This window comes from Equus caballus, chromosome 19, assembly GCF_041296265.1.
Source record: "Equus caballus isolate H_3958 breed thoroughbred chromosome 19, TB-T2T, whole genome shotgun sequence".
NCBI classification, from domain to species: Eukaryota; Metazoa; Chordata; class Mammalia; order Perissodactyla; family Equidae; genus Equus; species Equus caballus.
This window is the reverse complement of record NC_091702.1, coordinates 42617050-42638993: the sequence shown is the minus strand read 5'-3', so window position 1 is coordinate 42638993 and position 21944 is coordinate 42617050. Positions and strand designations below refer to the sequence as shown.

Genomic DNA, 21944 nt, shown 5'->3' with positions numbered 1-21944 from the left:
GTTTTCAATGAATATATATTACTTTTATATCTCCTTCATCCCAAAAGAGCAAGAACATTATTTTTTAAAGGAAATTATTGAAATAGTAGTTCATATTCCAAAGTAGGCCATCTTAAATCTATTGTGAGATGAAATAGGATCTAAATAAATAAAATAGGAAAAACTGCATCTGGCCATGAAGGAGTAACTGGTACAGAGCTTGCACTTCTCCCTTAAACACCTAGAAAACTAGGAAAAAATGCCCGCAACAACGGTTTCCAGACAATGAGACAACAAGCAGTATAGGACTATGATACCTAAGAGAAAGAAAACAAACCAGAAGAGCTCTACTATCTTTCTGGCTTCCTGCCTGGAGGTAAATTTGGGAACCTGGCACACAATGGAGAAACCCAAGCAAACATAGCCATTTCGCTGAATTGAAGAGATCAAGATTAGTTTTCCGGGAGTTTGAAGCAGCTGGAATTTGCAAGATAGTACACAGGAAAGGAGGAAGTTAAGAAGAGAGCCCCAGAAATCAGAACTTTGGTCTGAATACTAATCTACATACTTTGGTCTGAATACTAATCTACATGATCTGTGTGAAACTCCAGACAAGGCAAAGCAAAAAACAACTGTCAGTGAGTTATATGATGAACAAGTTCCAGAGCGCACCCTGGGCTGGAAGTTGTTCAGATCCATACAGCCAGAGTAGAGAGACATCAATGAACACTTGGAGCAATCAGTATAGACTCCCAGGCAGTCAAGCCTTAGTAATAAGTCTAAAATGGCCTCAGAGAAAAGGCTACTGGAGACCAAATTTTAAAAAAGCCTAAAAGACTTTAAAAAGAAGTCCTGGACAATTTACAATAGCCAAGACATGGAACCAACCTACATGCCCAGAAACTGATGATTGGATAAAGAAGATATGGTATATACACACAATGGAATACTACTCAGCCATAAAAAAAGACAAAATTGGCCCATTCGCAGCAACGTGGATGGACCTCGAGGGTATTATGTTAAGCGAAATAAGCCAGTCAGAGAAAGACGAACTCTGTATCACTCCACTCATAGGTGGAAGTTAATATATTGACAAGGAGATCTGATCGGTGGTTACCAGGGAAAAGGGGGGGTGGGGGGAGGGCACAAAGGGGGAAGTGGTGTACCCACAACATGACTAACAATAATGTACAACTGAAATCTCACAAGGTTGTAATCTATCATAACATTAAAAAAAAAAAAAAAAAAGAAGTCCTGGACAAAATCAACATTATCTGCAAAAGATTTAACTGTCTGCCAAAAAAAATCAGTGCTCTTTAGAGCAAATAATACTCAGCAACACTCAATAACATTCAAAATGTCTGGTATCCAATGAAAAATGCAAAGACATGCAAAGTAGCCCATCACAGAGAGAAAATCAGTCCACAGAAACATATCTAGAAAAACCAGGTGATGTAATTAGCACACAAAAACTTCGAAACACATTTATAAAATTATACGTATGTTGAAACACTTAAAGGAAAACATGAACCTAATGACACAAATGGAAGTAATAAAAATGTAGCAAATGGAACATCTAGAGATGAAAAATGCAATATCTGAAATGAAAAATCCACTAGATGAGATTAACAGCATATTAGACACCAGAGAAAATGAATGAACTTGAAGTCATAGCAATAGAAATGATCTAAACTGAAGGACAGAGAGAAAAAAATAAAACAAATAAATATAGCCACAGTAAACCATAGGACAATATCAAGAAATCAAACACATGTAATTGAAAGCCTAGGAGAGAAATGAGATGGAAGTAGGAAAAAAGGTTTTTTAAAAAATAACCGAAAATTTTCCAAATTTAATAAAAACTATAAACTCACAGCTCCAAGGGGCTTAGCAAATCCTAAGCAGAAAACACACACACACATACCAAGACACAAGATAATCAAATGACTAAAAATCTGTCAAAAAGAGAAAAATTACAGCAACCAGAGGGAAAAAGGCCACAGTACAAATAGAAAAAGAGAGAGAAGAACCACAGCAGACTTCTCACGAGAACCATGGCAAGTAAGGTCTTTTAATGTTTTTCTAAAAAAAACAGTCAACCTAGAACTTTATATTCATTGAAAATATCATTCAAAAATAAAAGCAAATACTTCTTCAGGCAAACAAAAGCTGAGAGAATTCATCACCAGAGGAAGTGCATTTCAACAAATGTTAAAGAAGTTCTTCATGGTGAAAAAAAAATTAGATGATCTACAGAATATAATAAAGGCCATAAAAAGTATTAAATATTCGAGTGAATCTAAATACTTTATTGCTGAGTTTTAAATTTCTTTAGAAGATAATACTGTAAAACTCAACTCCTAGAAAATAATAGAAAATCTACATGACCTTTGGTTTGATGACAACTCTTTAACACCAAAGCATGATTTATGAAAAAAAATTGATAAGTGGACTTCATTAACATTAGAAACTTCTCTTCTTGCAAGGTATTGTTCATATAATGAAAAGACAAGCCACAGATTGGCAGAAAATATTTGCAAAATGCTTATCTGAGAAAGGACTAGTAACCAAAATATACAAAGAACTCTTAGAATTCAAGAATATGAAAACAACCCCCCCCCAAAAAAACAATTATAAAATGGGCAAGAGATCTAAATAGACACTTTACCAAAGAATATATACATATGGCAAAATGGCATATGAAAAGATGCTCAACATCATTTGTCACTAGGGAATTGTAAGATACAATGAGATACCAGTACACACCTATCAGAGTGACTAAAACCCAAAACCCAAATGCTGGTGAGAATGCGGAGCAACAGGAATTCTCAATTCCTTACTGGTGAAAACGCAAAATGGTCCAGCTACTTTGAAAGACAGTTTGGCAGTTTCTTACAAAACTAAACATACTCTTACCATACAATCAATCCAGCATCACACTCCTTGGTATATATCCAAGTGATTTAAAAACATACATCTACACAAAAATGTGCACACTTCAAATGGTCCGTTTGAAGGATACATTTAGAAAATTTACATTTAATTTAATTATCAATATACAGTCATGCATTGATTGACAACAGTACATTCTGAGAAATGTGTTAGGCAATTTCATCATCATGCAAACATCAGAGAGTGCTCATGCAGCATCTGGCATTCCAGAATAAGCATATTCTAACTGGAATTTATTCCAACTGAAATTGTGAGCCATTTAGGGAGTTTTAAGCAAGGGAGAGATGAGAATCTGGCTTAGATATTTTTTTCCATTCTGGTTTATGTAGAGAATGGGTTATATACATAGGCAATAGTAGAAACAGAGATCAACTACCAGAAACTTGGGTCCAAGTGAGAAATCATGATGGTTTAGACAAGGGTGCTAACAGATAAGAAGAAGAAGAAGGGTTAAGGCTACATTTTGAAGGTGGGGGGAGACAATCTGCTGAGGAAGTGGATGTCAGAGTGAAAGAAAGAAAGGAAACAAGGATGACTCGCAGGTTTCTAGTTTGAGAAACACAGTAGTGGAAGAAATGGCAAAGTTCATCAGACATTTTAAATTAAAAATACCTATTAGATATCCAAGTCAAATGTCGTATATCGAATCTATGAAAGATATCTGGAGATACAAATTTGGGAGTCATCAATATGTAGGTAATAGATAAAGCCAAGGGAATAAATGAGATCACCCTCGGTAATAAAGAATAGAAAGAGAGCCATGTCAGATCTCCAGGAAACACCAAATTATAGGTAAGGCAGAGGAAATCTTAGAAAAGCTGGTGAACCAGTGAGGTTACAAAAAAGCCAGAAGACTGCATTATCACAAAAGCCAAAAGGGGAAGCATATTTCAAGAAAAACAAGGTGGTCAGTTGTGGCAAATGCTATTAAAAGGATGGAGAATAGGAGAGAAGTGTCCATTAGATTTGACAACAGAAAAGCTGTTGGTGATCTTGAGAAAAGCAATTTAAATGCAGTATTGAGATAAATTAAAATGAATTATGAGTTAATATGAAGTAAGAAAGTGGAAACAGCCTGTGTAGATAAATCTTTAGAGAAATGTGGTCATAAAGGAGAGCAGGGAAAGAAAAGTGCACAGATGGGTGATCAAGAGAGAGTTTTATTAAGTTAGGCAAAGAGTATGTTCGTATGCTGATAAGAAATTACAGTAAGATGGAAGAATTAATAATAAAAGAAACAAGAAACAGAAGAAAAAAAGACAATCGATAGGTGCCAACACTAAGATGCGGGATGTCAGAATTATCTGACAAAGATTTTAAAGCAGCAAATATAAAAATGCCTCAATAAGCAATTACAAATATTCCTGAAACAAATGAAACAACAGAAAGTCACAGCAAAGAAACAGAATATATAAAGAACTACATGGAAATGGTAGAGCTGAAAGCACAACAACCAAAATGAAATTATCCAATCTGAACAAGAGAGAAAAAAGTAGACAAAAACAAAACAAGAAAAAACAAGTCTCAGAGACCTGCAGGACTATTAAAAAGGATCTAACACCTATGTCATCCAAGTTCAAGGAGGAGAGAAGAAAGAGGGCGGGACTGGAGCACACAAAGAGATGATGAAGATATAAGAAGCTAAGGAGACCTCCAACTATATAGATACCCCATGAAATTCATGCCAAGACACATCTCAAACTCCTGAGAATGAAAGACAAAGAAAAAATCATGATGGCCGCCAGAGAGAAATGTGACATTAATTCTAAGGAAAGTGCAATTCCAATAATGGCAGATTTCTCATCATAAAACATGGAGGCCAGAAGAAATGATACAATATCATTCAACTGCTGAAAGAAAAGAATGGTCAACCCAGAATCCTATATCTAGCAAAAATCCTTCAGGAATCAAAGGAAAATCAAAACATTATCAGATGAAAAAAACAAGAGAATTTGTTGCCAGAAGATCTACCCTAAAAAATGGCTAACGGAAGTTCTCTAAACAGAAAGGTTAAAAAATAAAAGAAGGAATCTTGGACTATCAAGAATGAAGAAACAACAAAGTACACAAAAATATGGGTAAATACAATTGACTTTCTTTCTCTTGAGCTTTCTGAATCTTGTTTGACAGCTGAAGCAAAACTTATAACACTCTCTAATGCAGTTCTACAAGTATGCAGAAGAAATAGTTAAAATAATTATATTACATATGGGGAAGCGTAAAGGGATGTAAAAAGAGGTAAGGTTTCTATATTTTGCTTGAACTAGTAAATGACATGAGTAGACTGATAAGTTAAATATATATAATGTAATACCTACAGTAACTGTTCAAAGGCTATACAAAGAGATACACTCAAAAGCACTATAGAGAAGATAAAATCCTTTAAAACTATTCAAATAACCCACAGGAAGTAAAATATAAATAAAAAACAGAAAACAAAAATAAAATGGCAGACTTAAACCCTAAAATATTGATAATTACATTAAGTGTAAATGCTCTGTTACACAAATGAAAATACACAGATTAGCAGAGTGGATTAAAAATCACGGCCCAGGGGCCGGCGCCATGGCCAAGTGGTTGAAGTTCTGCCTGCTCCGCTTTGGTGGCCTGGGTTTGTGAGTTTGGATCCCAGGCGTGGACCTGCTCCACTCATCAGCCATGCCGTGGAGGCATCCCATATATGAAACAGAGTAAGATTGGCAGATGTTAGCTCTCAGGGCTAATCTTCCTCAAGCAAAAAAAGAGGAGGATTGGCAACATATGTTAGCTCAGGGCGAATCTTCCTCACCAAATAAATAAATAAAAACCATGACCCAAGTATAAGCTGTCTACAAGAAATTCACTTCAAATATAATGATATAAGCAGGCTAAAACTAAAAAGATAGAAAAATATATATCATGCAAATATTAATCAAAGAAAAGCAGGAGCAACTGCAGTAATGTCAAATAACTAGACTTCAGAGCAAAGAAAATTACCAGAGAAAGAGAGAAACATTACAAAATGATAAAAGGGTCAATCCATCAAGAAGATATAGCCATCCTAAACATGCATGTACCCAACAAAAGAGATGCAAAATGTGTGAAGCAAAAACTGACAGCACTGTAAGGAGAAATTGACAAATGCACAATTACAGTTGGAGACAAACATTCCTCTCTCAACAACTGATAGAAATGCACATAAAATCAGCAAGGATATAGAATAACCCAACAACATTATCAGCAATCAGGATCTAATAAACATTTATAGAACACTCCACCCAGCAACAGCAGAATACATATTCAATTACCCGCAAAACATATAACAAGACAGATTATGTCTTAGTCATAAGACAAACCTCAGCAAATTTAAAAGAAATGAAATCATACAGAGTGTGTTCTCCAACCACAATGGACTCAAACTTGAAATTAACAACAGAAGGATAATAGGAAAAATCTCCAAACACTTAGAAACTTTTTAAAAAACATACTTCTAAATAAACCATGAGTTAAAGAGGCAAGTTTGAAAAAGTACACTGAACTAAATGAAAATGAAAATACAACGTATCAACATATGTTAGAAACAGTTAAAACAGTGTTGATAGAAATTTATAGCACTAAATACAGAGCTGAGAAGAGGAAAAGTCTCAAATTTATAATCTAAACTCCCACCTCAAGAATACAGGGGAAAAAAAAGAGGGAAATAAACCCAAACCAAGTAGAAGGAAAGAAAAAATAAAGATGAAAGCAGAAATCAATGAAATTGAAAACAAAAAAATAGAAAAAAGAAATCAAACAAAAAGTTGCTTGATTGAAATAATCAATAAAATTGACAAACATCTAGTAAGATTGACAAGAAAAAAATCAGAACTTTCCAATTAAACCTATGAAGCTAGCATTTTTCTAATAATACCAGGCAAAGACAGTACAAAAAAAGAAAACCACAGACCAATAACTCTCATGAATATAAATGCAAAGATCTTTAGCAAAATATTAGCGAATAAAATTCAGCAACATACAACAAGTATTACATACCAAAACCAAGTGAAGTTATTCAGAAACGCAAGCCTGGTTCAATATCTGAAAATCAATCGATGTTATACTCCATATTAACAAGTTAAAGAAGAAAAATCACACATCAAATGATGCAGAAAAAGCATCTGAGAAAATTCAACACCCATTCATGATAAAAACTCTCAGAAAAAAGGGAGTAGAGGGAAACTTCCTCAACTTGAAAAAGAGCAGCCACAAAAAATCTACAGTAAATATTATACTTAATGGTGAACAATGTTTTTCTCCTAATATTGGGAAAAGGGAAGAATGTCTGCTTTTATCACGCTTATTCAACCTAGTGCTGGAAGTTCTAGCCAGTACAAAAAAGGAAACAAAGCATACAGATTAGAAAGGAAGAAATAAAGCTGTCCCAATTTGCAGGATTGGGTTGTCTACGTAAAAAAACCTCAAGAGATCTACAAAGAAACTCCTAGAACTAATAAGTTCAGCAAGGTCACAGGATACAAGATAAAAATAGAAAAGTCAACTGTATTTTTATATAATAGCAATGAATATTGAAATCAAAAATACAGTATCATTTATAATCACTCAAAACATAAATGACATACTAGTTTGTAACTCTAACAAAATGTACCAGACTTGCATGCTGAAAACTACACAATGCTAATGAAAGAAATTAAAGATACGTTAAATAAATGTAGAGCCACACTACATTCATAGATTAGAAGGCTCAACATAGTAAAGCTCTCAATTTTCCCCCAAATTGACACACAGATTTAATACAGTTAAAATCCTATCAAAACTCCAGCAAGACGTTTTGTAGATACAGGCAAGATCTGTAAAATTTATTTGGAAAGGCAAAGGAACTAGAAAAGTTAAAACCATGTTGAAGAAGAATAAAGTGGGAGGAAACAGTCTACCCAATTTAAAACTTATTGTATGGCTAAAGTAATCGAGACTGTGTGGTATTTGTGGTGGGATAAACACAAAGATCAATGGAACAGAACAGACCCACACACATACGCCCAACCAATTTATGACAAAGCTGTAAAAACAATTCAGTGGGAGAAAGATAGCCTTTTCAACAAACGGTGCTGGAGCAACTGAAGATATACAGGCAAAAAAACAAACCAAAAAAACTACCTCAACCCAAGTCTCACATCTAATTAAAAACTAACTCAAAATGGATCATGGACTTAAAAACAGGAGGAAAATCTTCAAAACCTACGGCCACGCAAGGAGATCTTAGATTTGCTACCAAAAGCACTATCCACGAAAGGATAAATTCATAAACTGGACTTCATCAAAACTAAAAACTTTTGCACCATGAGAGATCCTAATAAGAGGAGGAAAACACAAGCTATAGACTAGAAGAAAATATTTGCAAATAACATATCTGACAAAAGACTAGTATACTAGACTACGTAAAGGACTCTCAAAACTCAACAGTAAAAAGAAACAAATAGAATATGGGCAAAAGACATAAAGAGATATTTCACTAAGAAGGATACGCAGACAGCAAATAAGCATATGAAAAGATGTTCAACATCATTAGCCATTAGGGAAATTAAATTAAAATCACAATGAGATATCACTACACACCTATGAAAATGGCTAAAATAAAAAAAGAGTGACAACACGAAATGCTGGCCAGGATGCAGAGAAACTGGATCATTCACACATTGCTGATGGCAATGTAAAATGGTACAGCCACTCTGGAAAGCAGTTTAGTAGTTTCTTAAAAAAATAAATATGCAAGTACCATATAACCCAGCACTTCTGGGTATCTATCCCAGAGAAATGAGTACTCATGCTCACACAAAAACCTGTACACAAATGTTTAAGAGCAGCTTTATCTGTAAAAGCCAAAAACTGGAAAAATTCTGACATCCTTCAACAGATGAATGGTTAAACAGTGGCACATCCATATCACGGCACAGTACTCAGCAACACAACACAACAAACCATTGATACACGCCACACCATCTTCTGGATGAATCTCCAGAAAATTATGCTAAGTGAAAAAAAAAAAGCTAATTCCGAAAGGTTACATATTTATTACTCCATTTAGATAAAATTCTTAACAAAATTATAGAAAGGAGTACAAATTAGTTGCCATAAATTAAGAAGGGGATGAGGGGGTGGGAGGAAAGTGGGTGTGGCTAGAAAAAAGCAACATCAGGGATCTTTGTGGTGATGGAAATGATCTGTATCTTCACTGTATCAATGTTAATATCCTGGTTAGTAATATCGTACTATAGTTAAAACTGGAGGAGACTGGGTAAAGTGCAGGTGAGATCTCCATCACTGCTTACAAACCAACATGAATCTACAATCATCACAAAATAAGAAGTTCAATTTTAAAAAAATGGAAATTTCTGAACACAAATTAGTCTAAAGAATTCCAATTCCAAAGAGATGAGAAAGGGCAGACATTTACCTAAATGGAGTATTTGGCAAGTTCAGACCCCGGGAGGCAAAGGATTGGGCTTGATATAAATTAAGGAACTCTGCTGGGGTAAGGAGTGGAATTTTTAAGGACATGTGGCTTGGCATGACAAGTTGGAATATGGTGGAACCTAAAATGGAGAGTTTTTTGTCCCTACACATTGGATAACCCTAATGAGATATTTACTGAGAGTATTAAGAGTGTTGGAGGCTAGGAATTGGGTTGGAAAAGCAGTGAAACACTTCTGCAGTCTCACACTTAGATCCTAAAGTCCTGCTGGTTGAAAGGACCTATGAAAGACAGAACTGATCTCACCCTTATCTGAAAATATCTGAAAACAGAAATGAGCTGAAAGGAACTAATGCAGCAACCTAGCCCTAAGCAAACTCAACTTCTAATTGGTTAGTTTCATTCTAGATTCTTGAAAGGCCAAGAACATTGGCTCAATCTCAAAGGTTCTTTTACATATTACGTAAAGCACATGACAAAAAAATTCAAGATAAGGGAAGCAGCAGGAAAACAAGAAAATAAGAGAACAGCAATCAAAAGTAGACACACAATAGAACCACAGATGACATATATGTTAGAACTAACAGAAAAGAACTTTAAAATGGCAATTTTAAATATGTAAAATACTAACACAGAGGAAAGGATACACAAAGTAGATGCAATTATGAATTTAAAAAGAAAAATGGAATCTCTAAAAAAGAGCAGACATTCTAAAAGTGAAAAGTACAATAAATTAAGAAATCTTATGACATATCCAAACAACGAAGTAACTTTAAATGCTATAGAACTGTATTCAATGACATGTAAAGTTTTTCAAAAAAAATTTTTTTTTTTTTGAGGAAGCTTAGCCCTGAGCTAACTTCTGCCAGTCCTCCTCTTTTTGCTGAGGAAGCCTGGCCCTGAGCTAACATCCGTGCCCATCTTCCTCTACGTTATATGTGGGACGCCTACCACAGCATGGCGTGCCAAGCGGCGCCATGTCTGCACCTGGGATCCGAACCAGTGAACCGGGGGCCACAGAGAAACGGAACGTGCGAACTTAACCACTGCGCAACCGGGCCGGCCCCTCAAAATATATTAAATACAAATGATCCCATTGTTCTGCCAAGTCCCCTACCCGTCCCCAATCCCTCAGCCATGGCAAAGGCTGCTAATTGATGACAGCACTCCTTCCTTCAACCTGTTATCAGAATTCTCAGCAAAGACCTCTAAACACCCAACGTCAACCAAAGTTGGCATCAGAAATAAAATCTGTCTGATTTAGTCAAAAGGTAGGTTGCCTTTTCACAGGTTTGTGAAGAAATGTAAAGTCATACTTTGTAACGGAGCAGGGGACAGTCAAACTTATAAAGTAGGTGAAAATGTGTCTCTGATTTCTCCCTCTCATCTCGTCCCATTAAATGAAAACTTTCTGGTAAAGACTCTATAAGATGAATTTAAACCTCTACCTCTCAGGAAGAATAACCAAAAGAAATAAGTGCATATGTCCACAAAAAGATTTGTACAAAAATGTTTGAAACTGCTTTATTCATAATAGCCCCAAACTGGAAACAACTCAAATTCCCACAATAGCAGAATAAACAAGCAGTAGTATATTCATACAATGGAATACTATATAGCAATAAAAAGGAGTGAACTACTGACACACACAATGACACAGATGCTGACTAAAAGAAGCCATAAGCAACCATATACACTGTATGATTACAAAGAAGTTCAAAACTATCTAAAGTGATATAGGTCAGAAAAAAGATTACCTCTGGAGAGGGCATACTGTTTTAGAAACAGCAAAAAGGAGTCTTCTAGGATACCGAGAATGTTTTATATCTTTACATGGGTAGTGATCACAGTTATAAAAAGGCACTGAGCTGCATACTTAGACTTGTGCATTTTACAAAAAAAAAAAAAAAGACGACACTATTAATAAGGAGGCTGTGAAGCAGGATACCTGCTAATGGCTGATAAACAGGAATCTGGGAATTATTAGAAGATGTGAATACACTACTGAACTGGGGGAATAGTGCTAATGATGAAAGCATATTTTCCTTTATTGTGTACTAACTTTATTTAAACTACTCCTGGCATTTTGTCTATGTGTTTTTTAAAAACACTCATTTAGAATTATTGTTTAGATATTTATCTTCTGCACTAGACCAGAAGTTCCTCTGGGGCAGGGGCCAGCAAACATTTTCTGTAAAGGGCCAGTAAATATTTTCAGCTTTGCAGGTCATATGATCTTTTTTGCAACTCCTCCACTCTGCCGTTGTAGAACGAAAGTAGCCATGATAATAAGTAAATGAATGGATGTGGCCTGATACGGCTCACTGGCTGACCCCTGATCTAGAGTAAGAACAATACTAACCATCTTTGTTTTTTCATATCTCTCTCATATCCAGTACAATACTTTATATACAGTAGGTACTCAGCAAAGCTAAAGGGAATCTTAAAAATCACCTCTTCTAATTCCCTCATTTTATAGTGAAAACTATGAAATCCAGAGGTTAAATTCTGCTCCGTATCACCATTGTTTAGGCAGTGCCTCCTTTAAGTAAACACACAAAGATCTTACATCCCTATTCAATACTTATTAAAATGTCAAATACATAAATAAGATAAATTAAAACGATGATTATTTCAGAAAAATTATCTTTACCTGTAGAACTTATTTCTAGTTTGCTTATAAGCTATCAATACAAGCTACGAATCACACAACCATAAGGAATTATTATAGCAGCTACTTCAAGCTCACCATACAAAACGAGAAAGACTAAAGTTTGTTTCAGGATTTTCTAAAAGCCAAAATGAGGACAACATACATATATAATGGGAGTTAGCATGAGGTAATAAATGTATCAACAAGTTATCAGAGTAATGTTTTATATAGTTATACTCCGAACTAATATATACTTTAAAAACCATCCTAGTGTAGGTTATTGAACATTTTTACATGGCAGTAAAACAATAAGCCAACAGTAGAGGGCAGCATTTCCATTCACTATCAAAATCTAACTTTCAAAACTACGAAGTCTGAACTCTCTGTACTGGGACTTTCTTGTAAAAGGTCTCACATCCCTTTCAACCTGCTGGCTAACATACAATTTTAATACAACCTAGCACAAGTAAAAGTGGCCTGACATATAAATATGAACATTTAAATAAAAGACAGCTGTTTCACCCAAAAGAGACAAATTTCTCTGTTCATAATCCCCAAACTGATAAGCCAAAACAATTCAACATTTTTCTGGTGATTTATCACCTACCATTATATCAGTTATTCAGTTAAAACAAATAGTTGTTGAGTACCCCACTGGAATCACAAACGAATATCTACTATTCCCACATATGGACAATTCTTTTTCTTTATCCATATGAGAACACACTAATCACCAAAAGAAGTGTCACAGTTATCACAGTCATGAACTTTTGGCAACCAGAGATTCAGGGAGCTGTCTCCAAAGACCAGGGATCAGCATAACTCTCAAATCCAAAATACAAGCAGCAAAAGAAGACAGATAAGGCAGAAAGAAGTGTCTTTAAATCTCATCCTTGTTCATTTTCCTTTCATTCCTACTTGCAGCTTGCCTTAATAATAGAGCTGTACCTAAACCATCCACCCTAATAAAGAAAGAGAATCAGCACCCTAGTCATAGAAGGCAAGGAAAAAGAATAATAAAGAGGAAAAACCAACACTGTCAGACACAATGATTCAGAAAAGACTGATCTGTCCAACAAGAAGGCTATATATTTTATTGCTATTTAACAAAAATTATTAAAAAGATCTGCTAACAATGAGTAAACTCTTCCTATGTGGTAGTCATTGTTTCACACACTTGACAGCTATCAGCTAAATTAATCTGTAACGACCCTGTAAAGTAGGCACCATTATTTTCCCCATTTTAGAGATGTGGAAACTGAAACAGAAGGAATAAGCGACAAATCCAGGAATCAAGTGCTGGGAATAGAACTTCAAAGGCCTCTAGAGCCTGAGCTCTTAACTATCATCATTTTTTTTTTTTTTTGAGGAAGATGAGCCCTGAGCTAACTGCTGCCAATCCTCCTCTTTTTGCTGAGGAAGGCTGGCCCTGAGCTAACATCCATGCCCATCTTCCTCTACTTTTTATACGTGGGACACCTGCCATAGCATAGTTGCCAAGCGGTGCCATGTCCGCACCCGGGATCGGAACCAGCGAACCCTGAGCCACTGAAGCGGAACACGCACACTTAACCACTGCGCCCCGGGCTGGCCCCATATTATCCTTTATTCTCTGTCCTAAGTGGCACAACTGCAGCTGAGTGACTGCTGACTATATACAGAATGCAGACTGTCAGGGAATTTGAAAAGTCAGAGAGTGATAAAATAAGAAAAACAGAAGACTCTATTATCCTCACTCATTTGAAAATCCGATTGTAAAAGGATGAGCAGAAATACAGTAGTACTTGAAAGCAACCTCTATTATTCCAATTCAGTAGGTCTCAAACAAGGTGAACCCCAGGTGAACATTGCTTGGATATTAAAAATTAACAAAAAGGAGAAATAGTCAAGAAACAAGACAATAGTATATTCTAAAAAGTTCAAAGAAATACAATCATAATAGATAAGATTAGGAGCTATAATGAGCCTTTCCAGATATAAATGGAGAAACAATTTAGTAAAAATACATTTAATAATAAAACAGGGAAAAAGCAAAAATAAAATCTTTTTTTTAAAAAAAGGGGGGGGCCAGCCCTGTGGCCAAGTGGTTGAGTTTGCAAGCTCTGCTTCGGCGGCCCAGGGTTTCGCTGGTTCAGATCCTGGGCACAGACGTTGCACCGCTCATCAAGCCACACTGAAGTGGCATCCCACATGCCACAACTAGAGGGACCCACAACTAAAAATAGACAACTATGTACCCAGGGGGCTCTGGAGAGAAAAAGGAAAAACGCAATCTTTGAAATAGGATACTTTAACTGGGAAAACAGTCTGAAGGTGATTAAAGTTTAGAAATTGTGGCAATATTTATCAAAACACTAAAAATCTTCATATCTTTTATACTAGAAATTCCTCACCTAAAGAATCATAGTTATGCTCAGAGATTAAGCATCAAGTACATCATTTTAAGTGAAATAAACAGAAATTATCCAAACGTTAACTGATTAAATAAATTACAAAGCATCCAAAAACTGGAGTCATTTCAAATGCTACAGGTGATCATTCAATAACATGTAAAGATTTTCAAACTAAATTAAACATAAATGATTCCATTGTTCTGTCAAATCCCCTACCCTTCTGCATCCCTCAGCCATAGCAAAGACTGCTAGTTGACGACAGCACTCTTTCCTTCAGCCTGTTAGAATTCTCAACACAGCCCTCTGGGCATTCAACACTGACCACAGCTGGCACCAGAAATAAACCTATTTCATTTAATCAAAAGGCAGGTAACCTCAGTCAACTGATAAAGTCACAGAGCAAAGGGCTAGGCAAACCTTATGAAACAGGTAAAATGTGTCTTTGATTAAACAAAAGTCAACTGGTAAGAAATTTAAGAGATGAATTTAAAATCCTGCTCCCCAGGCTAGGGAGTCAAAACTATTGCCTAGCCTCTTGTTGGTAGTTTACACCAGTAGTTGGGAAGGTACATAAGAGAGAAACTTACCCAGCCCTCCTGCCTTTCCCTAATGGGCAGGAAAACATTCCCTAAGGTGTACTACTTATTTAGAGGGTGTTTGCAATAGCAAAATACTTTTTCTCAGACTAGATAAGGTGATTCTAACGTTTATATGGAAAATCAAACAAGAAAAAATAGCCTTTTTTAAGAAAAAGCTCAAAAACAGAGAAGCACTGAGAAAGGATAACTATATTAGATGTTAAGGCATACGAAAAAGCTTCAACAAATAAAACACTGTCAAATTGGTTCATGAATGGACAGACCAATGAAACAGAATCGAATGTCCAGAAACAGACCCAAATACACATGTAATTTATTTGTCAAAATGTGTCATTTCAATTCAGTGGGAGTAAATATATATTTTTTAACAAATGACACCGGAACAAATAGGTAGTCACATGGAAAAATATTATACTGTTTCCACAACTAACACTAGACATCAAGATAATATTCAAATGGCCCAAAGATTTAAAACTGAAACCCTATATAAAGTACCAAAAGAAGACCCGGGTGAATTCTTTATAACTCTGGAACGTGGAAAGTCTTATCTCTGACTCAAAATTCAGAAGCCAAAGAAGAAAAGAGAACTAATAACACCATGACAAAGTGTGAGAAAAAAACCTGCAACTCATATCATAAACAAAAGATAATCTCCTGTTACATGAAGGGCTCTGAGAAATTGAGAAGACCAACAAGCCAACAGATGAAAGTATAAAATATAATAAACGTTGCTTAAATATATGAGAAATACAAATTAAAACTACATTTATACACCATTTCTCACCCAACAAATTGGCAAAAATACAAAAACTTGAAAATACGGTCTGTCGACAAAGTCGCAGGGAGTCACTCTCATACATTCACTGCTGGTGGGAATGCAAATAACACAACCCCAATGGAGGAGAACTTGGCAAGAGCTACCAGAACTACAGACGCGTCTACTCTCTAAACCAGCAATCTCACGTTATACAGACGTCCCTGCACAAATATAAAACGACATCCATACAAAGTTGCTTACTGAAGCACTGTTTATAATAGTAAAAAGTTAGAAAGAACTTTAGTGTCCGGCAAAAACACATTTGTATCTTTTGAAAACTTGTAATTTTTCATGATATACAGTATTAAGTACAGATCCAACTTTAATCTTTCTCCAATTAGAACCAATTGTCATGGGTCACTTATGAAATTAAAAAGTCCGTGTTTGGGGCTGGCCTGGTGGTGTAGTAGTTAAATTTGCATGCTCTGCTTTGGTGGCCCAGGGTTCTCAGGTTCAGGTTCCAGGTGCAAACCTACACACCACTCACAAAGTTACGCTGTGGCGGCGTCCCACATACAAAATAGAGGAAGACTGGCACAGATGTTAGCTCAGGAACAATCTTCCTCAAGCAAAAATAGCAAGACTGGCAACAGGTATTAGCTCAGGGCCAATCTTCCTTACCAAAAGGAAAAAAAGAAGTCCATGTTTGGTTAAAGAAACTATGATACATTCACACAATGAAATACTTTATTTCTGTAAAAATTAATGAGGAAAAGCACTGTGTACTAAAATAGAGAGACCAGGATATTATAAGTAAAACCAGCAAGGGGCAAAAGATTGTATAAATATAAAACTATCTATTGTATAAGGAAAGGGAGAAATAAAAACATTCTTAATTCTTGTATATGTATAAACACTGGAAAGATAGAAACAAATAAAAATAATTTCCTATGAGGGCCAGAGAGAGATGGAATAGAAGTGAGACATAGCTACATAAACCTTTTAATGACAGTTTTGATTCTTGAGTTTATTTTGAGTAATATGTGAGTTTACTACTCACTCAAAAAAAATGTTTAAAAATTTAGGAGGAGCAAATAAGTGAAGGGTTGGCTGGTGTATGAGAATGGTTGTTACAAATCAATACTATAAGCCTAGTTAAATTGGTTAAAATTAAAATTCAGTTCCTCTGTCAAATTGGCCCCATTTCATGTACTAATGAATAGAACTGCACAGATATACCACATTTCCATCAGTGGATAAAGTTCTATTGGACAATGCTGACGTTGCTAGTTAACATTTTGCAGGTTAAAGATGGAGGCAAGTCCTATAAAATGAAAAAGGATCTGTCTCTCCTAAATTAAGTATAAGCCAGAAAAAAAAAACATACACCATGTATATACAATCAGTCAACAAATCAAATACTTGAGTGACTAGTAGCCAATTAAGTGTCAAGACATGATGATCTATTCCATCCCCACCATAAACTAAGAAACAAGTGGAAAACACTGGGAAGATAGGCCACTTTCTGGATCCTTTTGATTCATTATAAATACAAAAAGAGAAATAAATTTTAGTGATAATTCCAGGATGTCAACATATAACCATATTCAAAATAAGACTTAAAATGCATTTCAAAGTAAGACATTCATTTTTTTTAAATCCGTAAGTTTGGAACATCTGTGCCAAAGTTCATTCATTGAACAATTATTTACTGAGCATCCACTATATGGAGATGCTCAGACACTTGGTCAGGCATCGGGGATAACACGGAGAACAAAACAGTCTTACTTTTGTAAAGCTTATAGTCCAGTAACAGAACTGACATCAACAAAGAATCACACAAATACACAAATACACTGTGTGTTATAAAGGAAAAGTAAAGTATACTTATAGAAGTAGAGGAACTTTATTTAAGCTTGGGCATCAAGGAAGGCTTCCCTGAGGAAGTAATCTATTAGCTGGAATCTGAAGAGTTAGTAAGATCTGGGGGTAAGGACTTACAAACAGAGAAAATTATTATGCATCAAGATCTCAAAGAAGCAAACACCTCACAAGAATCGAAAAAAAGACTTAAAAATACTGAAAACTTAGTCTGCAACTCCTAAAACAAACGTATTGGCAATTCCTTAACTGGAAGAGACCCCCGAGACTGCATATACTTCAAATATTGCCCTAACAGCAACTGCCCTAACAGTTCAAGTTAACACAGACTCCCAAGTTTTGGCAAATAAGTTAAATAATAAAAATAATAACAATTGGTACTGAGTGTAAGAGAATCTCCTGAAATATGAAAGTTCCTTTTCTCTTTCCTAAGCTTAGTGAAGAACATACGGGAAAAATTTCTTTTTCAAGTCTTTTTTCCTGTCACCTAAACTTGTGCGAAATGACTCTAAAATTAATAGAGATAGAGAACATCCCTTTTCTACTTGATCAATAAGCAGTATAACAAAAGATGGAGAAAGACATGATTCTACTGAAGAAATTCTGGTACTAAGGTTATGCAACTCCCTCTCTCAGAAGTTAATGGACACTGAGAAATCTCTACACTAAAGATACAAATGACCTTAGCTGCAGTTTATATAGTGCTTTACTGCTAACAAAAGAAAACATACTGTATATTAACAACACTCCCAAATCACTTGTTGGACCTCGTATGCTAATTTTCTTATAGGGTTAATGAGCCTGAAAAAACTATACTTCCCCACCAGGCCCCCTAACAACATTAACTCTATCCCAGCTGACATACATTTACAAAGGAGCTAGTCAAGAATATAAGGATTCACGGACACAAAAGTAAATATCTTAGAAAGACATTACGTGGAAAGGCACAAAATAAAATATTGTATCCAAGCTGACTAAACTACATAAAAATCTATGTACGTATACTCACAATAATCAGAAATACTGCCATGATAGATAATGCTCACTAGGATCTTTTCCCCTGCAAAATATCTAAATTCAGAGGATTATTTTTAAAAATTCAAAGAGGAAACACATTTTCATTTTCACTCAGAGGCAAAAGAAACATGACATTTGTGCTTAAAATGTATTAATCAGAAAAGGAATGTAGAGCTATTTCTGACCATCCTCAACAGGAACGGCATTAATCTACTACTGTAACTGGAGCCAAGATCTGGCAGATCGGCAGCAGTGATGATTCAGTCATCACATCTCACAACCTAGTCATTTGTAAACGTTTTAAAATAAGAGTCTTCATTGTGAAGAACATATAGTTACGGGGGGAGAAAACCTGGAAAACTAATCACCACTGCTTTAGCTCAGCCCACATGCCTGTTCTTAGGGTAGCCATGGCAGCAGTGATGCAACATGCCTACCTAGCTCACCGTGCCTACACAAGTGGGAGAGAGGGGAGGCGGATGATGAAAAAATCTCACTTGGAAAGGTGTTTTAGTATTAACATGACAGAATTACATCAACTATACTGTCAGACTTTAAAAACACATGTAAAACCATAAAGCTCTCTAAAAATCAGAAAAGAGAGCAACGACCCAAGGGGGAAAAAACATGTAGCGCCTTAGATGAAAAGAAAATGAAGAATTTTGCTCTTCTTGCTGCAGTTATTGGTTAAATATGTTCAAAGGGTTTTTATTTCTAATAATAGAAGTAATCATTTTAATTTAGCTCTTTCAAAAGTAACTACAAATAATGTTTTAGGCCTCCTAATTTCCAACCTACATCTTTTTCTATTTTTGCTTTAACACTTACATAATAATAATTTATAGAAACTTTAGGATGTTGATTCCATACAATTTTTAACAATAGTAGTTTAGCTCTCTTTTGCTTAAAAAGAGTCAAATGCAAAAATTTTTTAATCTATCAAGAAAGACAGAGCAGAGAGGAGATAGATGATTTCAAATAACCTTGCTATAATAGCAGAAATGAAAACTAAAATGAAGTGAAAAAAGGTAAATCACTGGGAGAACAAACCACAGACAACCATGGAAAGAACTCAGAGAAACAAAACAAAACTGTTTTCCAGGCTTACTGCCCTTTAAACATTCTTTAAGAATATTCCAATGAGACAGTTTACCTAGAGGCACAGAGAAGACATCCCCTAATAAACAGAATGGGACCAGATAATGAATATGTTTGTACCTGATCAAAACTACTATTGTTTGAACTATTAACTCTGTGAGCAACAAGCAAACAAAACTAATTTCCATCAGTTTTCTCGCTTTTCCTCTTGTGAGAAATAATTCACTACATAGGAATAGCCGACTTTCAGAATTTACAAATTTACTTCTATTTACTGAACATAATTTAAAATCTCAACAATTTCATCTAACAATAACTATGTCATGTTTATAGAAATGAAAGCAAAATAGTAAATTATTCCATAGTTTAAAAACCAAAGTATAAATTTAAAATGTAAGCATCCTGAATCTTACAAAATCACACAATGTCCACAAACTGGTGCTCAAAAACAAAAGAAACCAAACTTAGAGATTATGTCAAGTATGCTGCACTTGAGGAAAATGAGCAAAACAGACTTGAAAACAAGTACTTTAAGGAGCACTTACAGAAGTTTAATCATTTTAAACCCTAATCAAGATCTTTCCAAGGCAACATAATCAGAACTTGACTATTTTCCTCTTCTTAAAAAAAATTAACTATATTTGCAATAGATGGAAGAGTCCAGAAAATGTTCTCAAAATGAGTTATACTTTCAACCAGCACAAGACGTTGGGAGAGAAACTAAAGTAGAGGGGGAGAATTTTGAGAATATACCTAAAAGATTTAAGCATAATCAAGGCCTTACAAACCTCTGCTGTTGGGAGAAAAGCTTCCTATAAATCTCAGGGAAAAAAATATCTGTTCAATACACTATTTTTAGCTATCTGAAACACATTTCAGAATACTACCTTTCCTAAGGGATACAAACTAAGCATCACATGGATTCAAATATCTATTTTCAAAAATATAACAATGGTTACACTTTATTTTTAAAATACATTGTGAACAAAAAGGTCTCTCACATTCTGTCACTAACAATGAAATGTAGCAAGCATACTGTATCTTACCTTTGTGGTTACAATGCACAGGCAATCCATTATTCTACCATTACAATACTTTATATATAAAGCAGTTTATTGCAAACTATTTTGTCTATAAGAATAAAAAATTAAAAATAAAGTTGTGAGATAAAACCATAGATAAAAAGTTATAACTGTGACAAGATCTCTCCAGGATCCATTCTTAGAGGTAGCAATTTTTCTACTATTTAAAATACAAGAAATCAGAATGTGTCACGTGTCCTACAAGCTTCTTTATGTAATCTGTATCTGAAGAACTTGAAATTATCCCACAAAACACTGTGAAAGATGTCAGGATTTATTCCACAAGAGTTCACTGCTGCTTCAGAAGGTATTTCATTAATCCCTCTTTTCAAGATAGGAGGCTGACAGGGAGTCATCTGATGAAATGCTCCACAAACACGTTTGCCCGATATAAATTTAAATCTGCTTCTTCTTGTTTGCTACCATTTGGACAGTCAAAACACAACTACCAAAAAAAAAAAAAACACTAAAAAAAAATATATATATATATATACGTACAAGCAAACATTTCTTCCACTAAACCATTTCAGCAACTGCAGCTTGCAAAGTAATGACTTTCTCAGGCAGTAATGAATGGAATATTCCATGTGGTATTTTTGAGAAGGGGAGAAGGAAGAACAAAATGCAGTAATTTAAAATATTATCTCTAAAACTCACCTCTTCTCTCTTTACTAAAAAATAACAATAATAACATTTTCCCAATAAAGCCAGATTTTAACTTTAGTGCCTTACTAAATCCATTTCACCTAATCCTTTACCCCCCCAAAAAAATCAAGACCACAAAAAGATAATTATAACTATGTGCCATTTCAAACTCCTCAAGAAGACTTCGTTTTTAACCCAGAAGTAGCCTAACTTTGCAAATTCACATTCTGTCCTCAAGATCACTGGAAACACAGCTAGAAAGGCTGACAGGGGACGAGGCACAGGGATGCAACTGGCTTTCAGTGTCATAAGCTTGCAGTCACACTCCCTCATAAAAATGTATACATAGTAGAGTATTACCTGCAATTTCTGCCCACAAGGTTTCTTCAGAGTTTACAGATATTATGAATGACCTCAAATTCAAACTGAACTGTTCCCAT

The 21944-nt window shown here is 35.2% G+C and overlaps 1 protein-coding gene across 19 annotated transcripts in view; it reads right to left on the bottom strand.

Annotated features, from left to right (window-relative positions):
- DLG1 (discs large MAGUK scaffold protein 1) overlaps positions 1–21944 on the bottom strand; it is a 255373-nt gene that overhangs the window by 195136 nt on the left and 38293 nt on the right. Inside the window, exon 1 of one of the 19 annotated variants that reach the window (XM_070243498.1) lies at positions 21358–21434. The exons of 16 other annotated variants lie outside the window; for them this stretch is intronic. Coding sequence is in view for 2 of the 3 variants with exons in the window: in XM_070243496.1 (XP_070099597.1) it covers positions 20824–20853 (30 nt within the window). In the remaining variant the exon portion in view is untranslated. Of the gene's footprint in view, positions 1–20823; positions 21435–21944 lie in introns of those variants that run through there. 2 more of the 19 variants (XM_070243496.1, XM_023623549.2) reach the window with 2 other exon arrangements.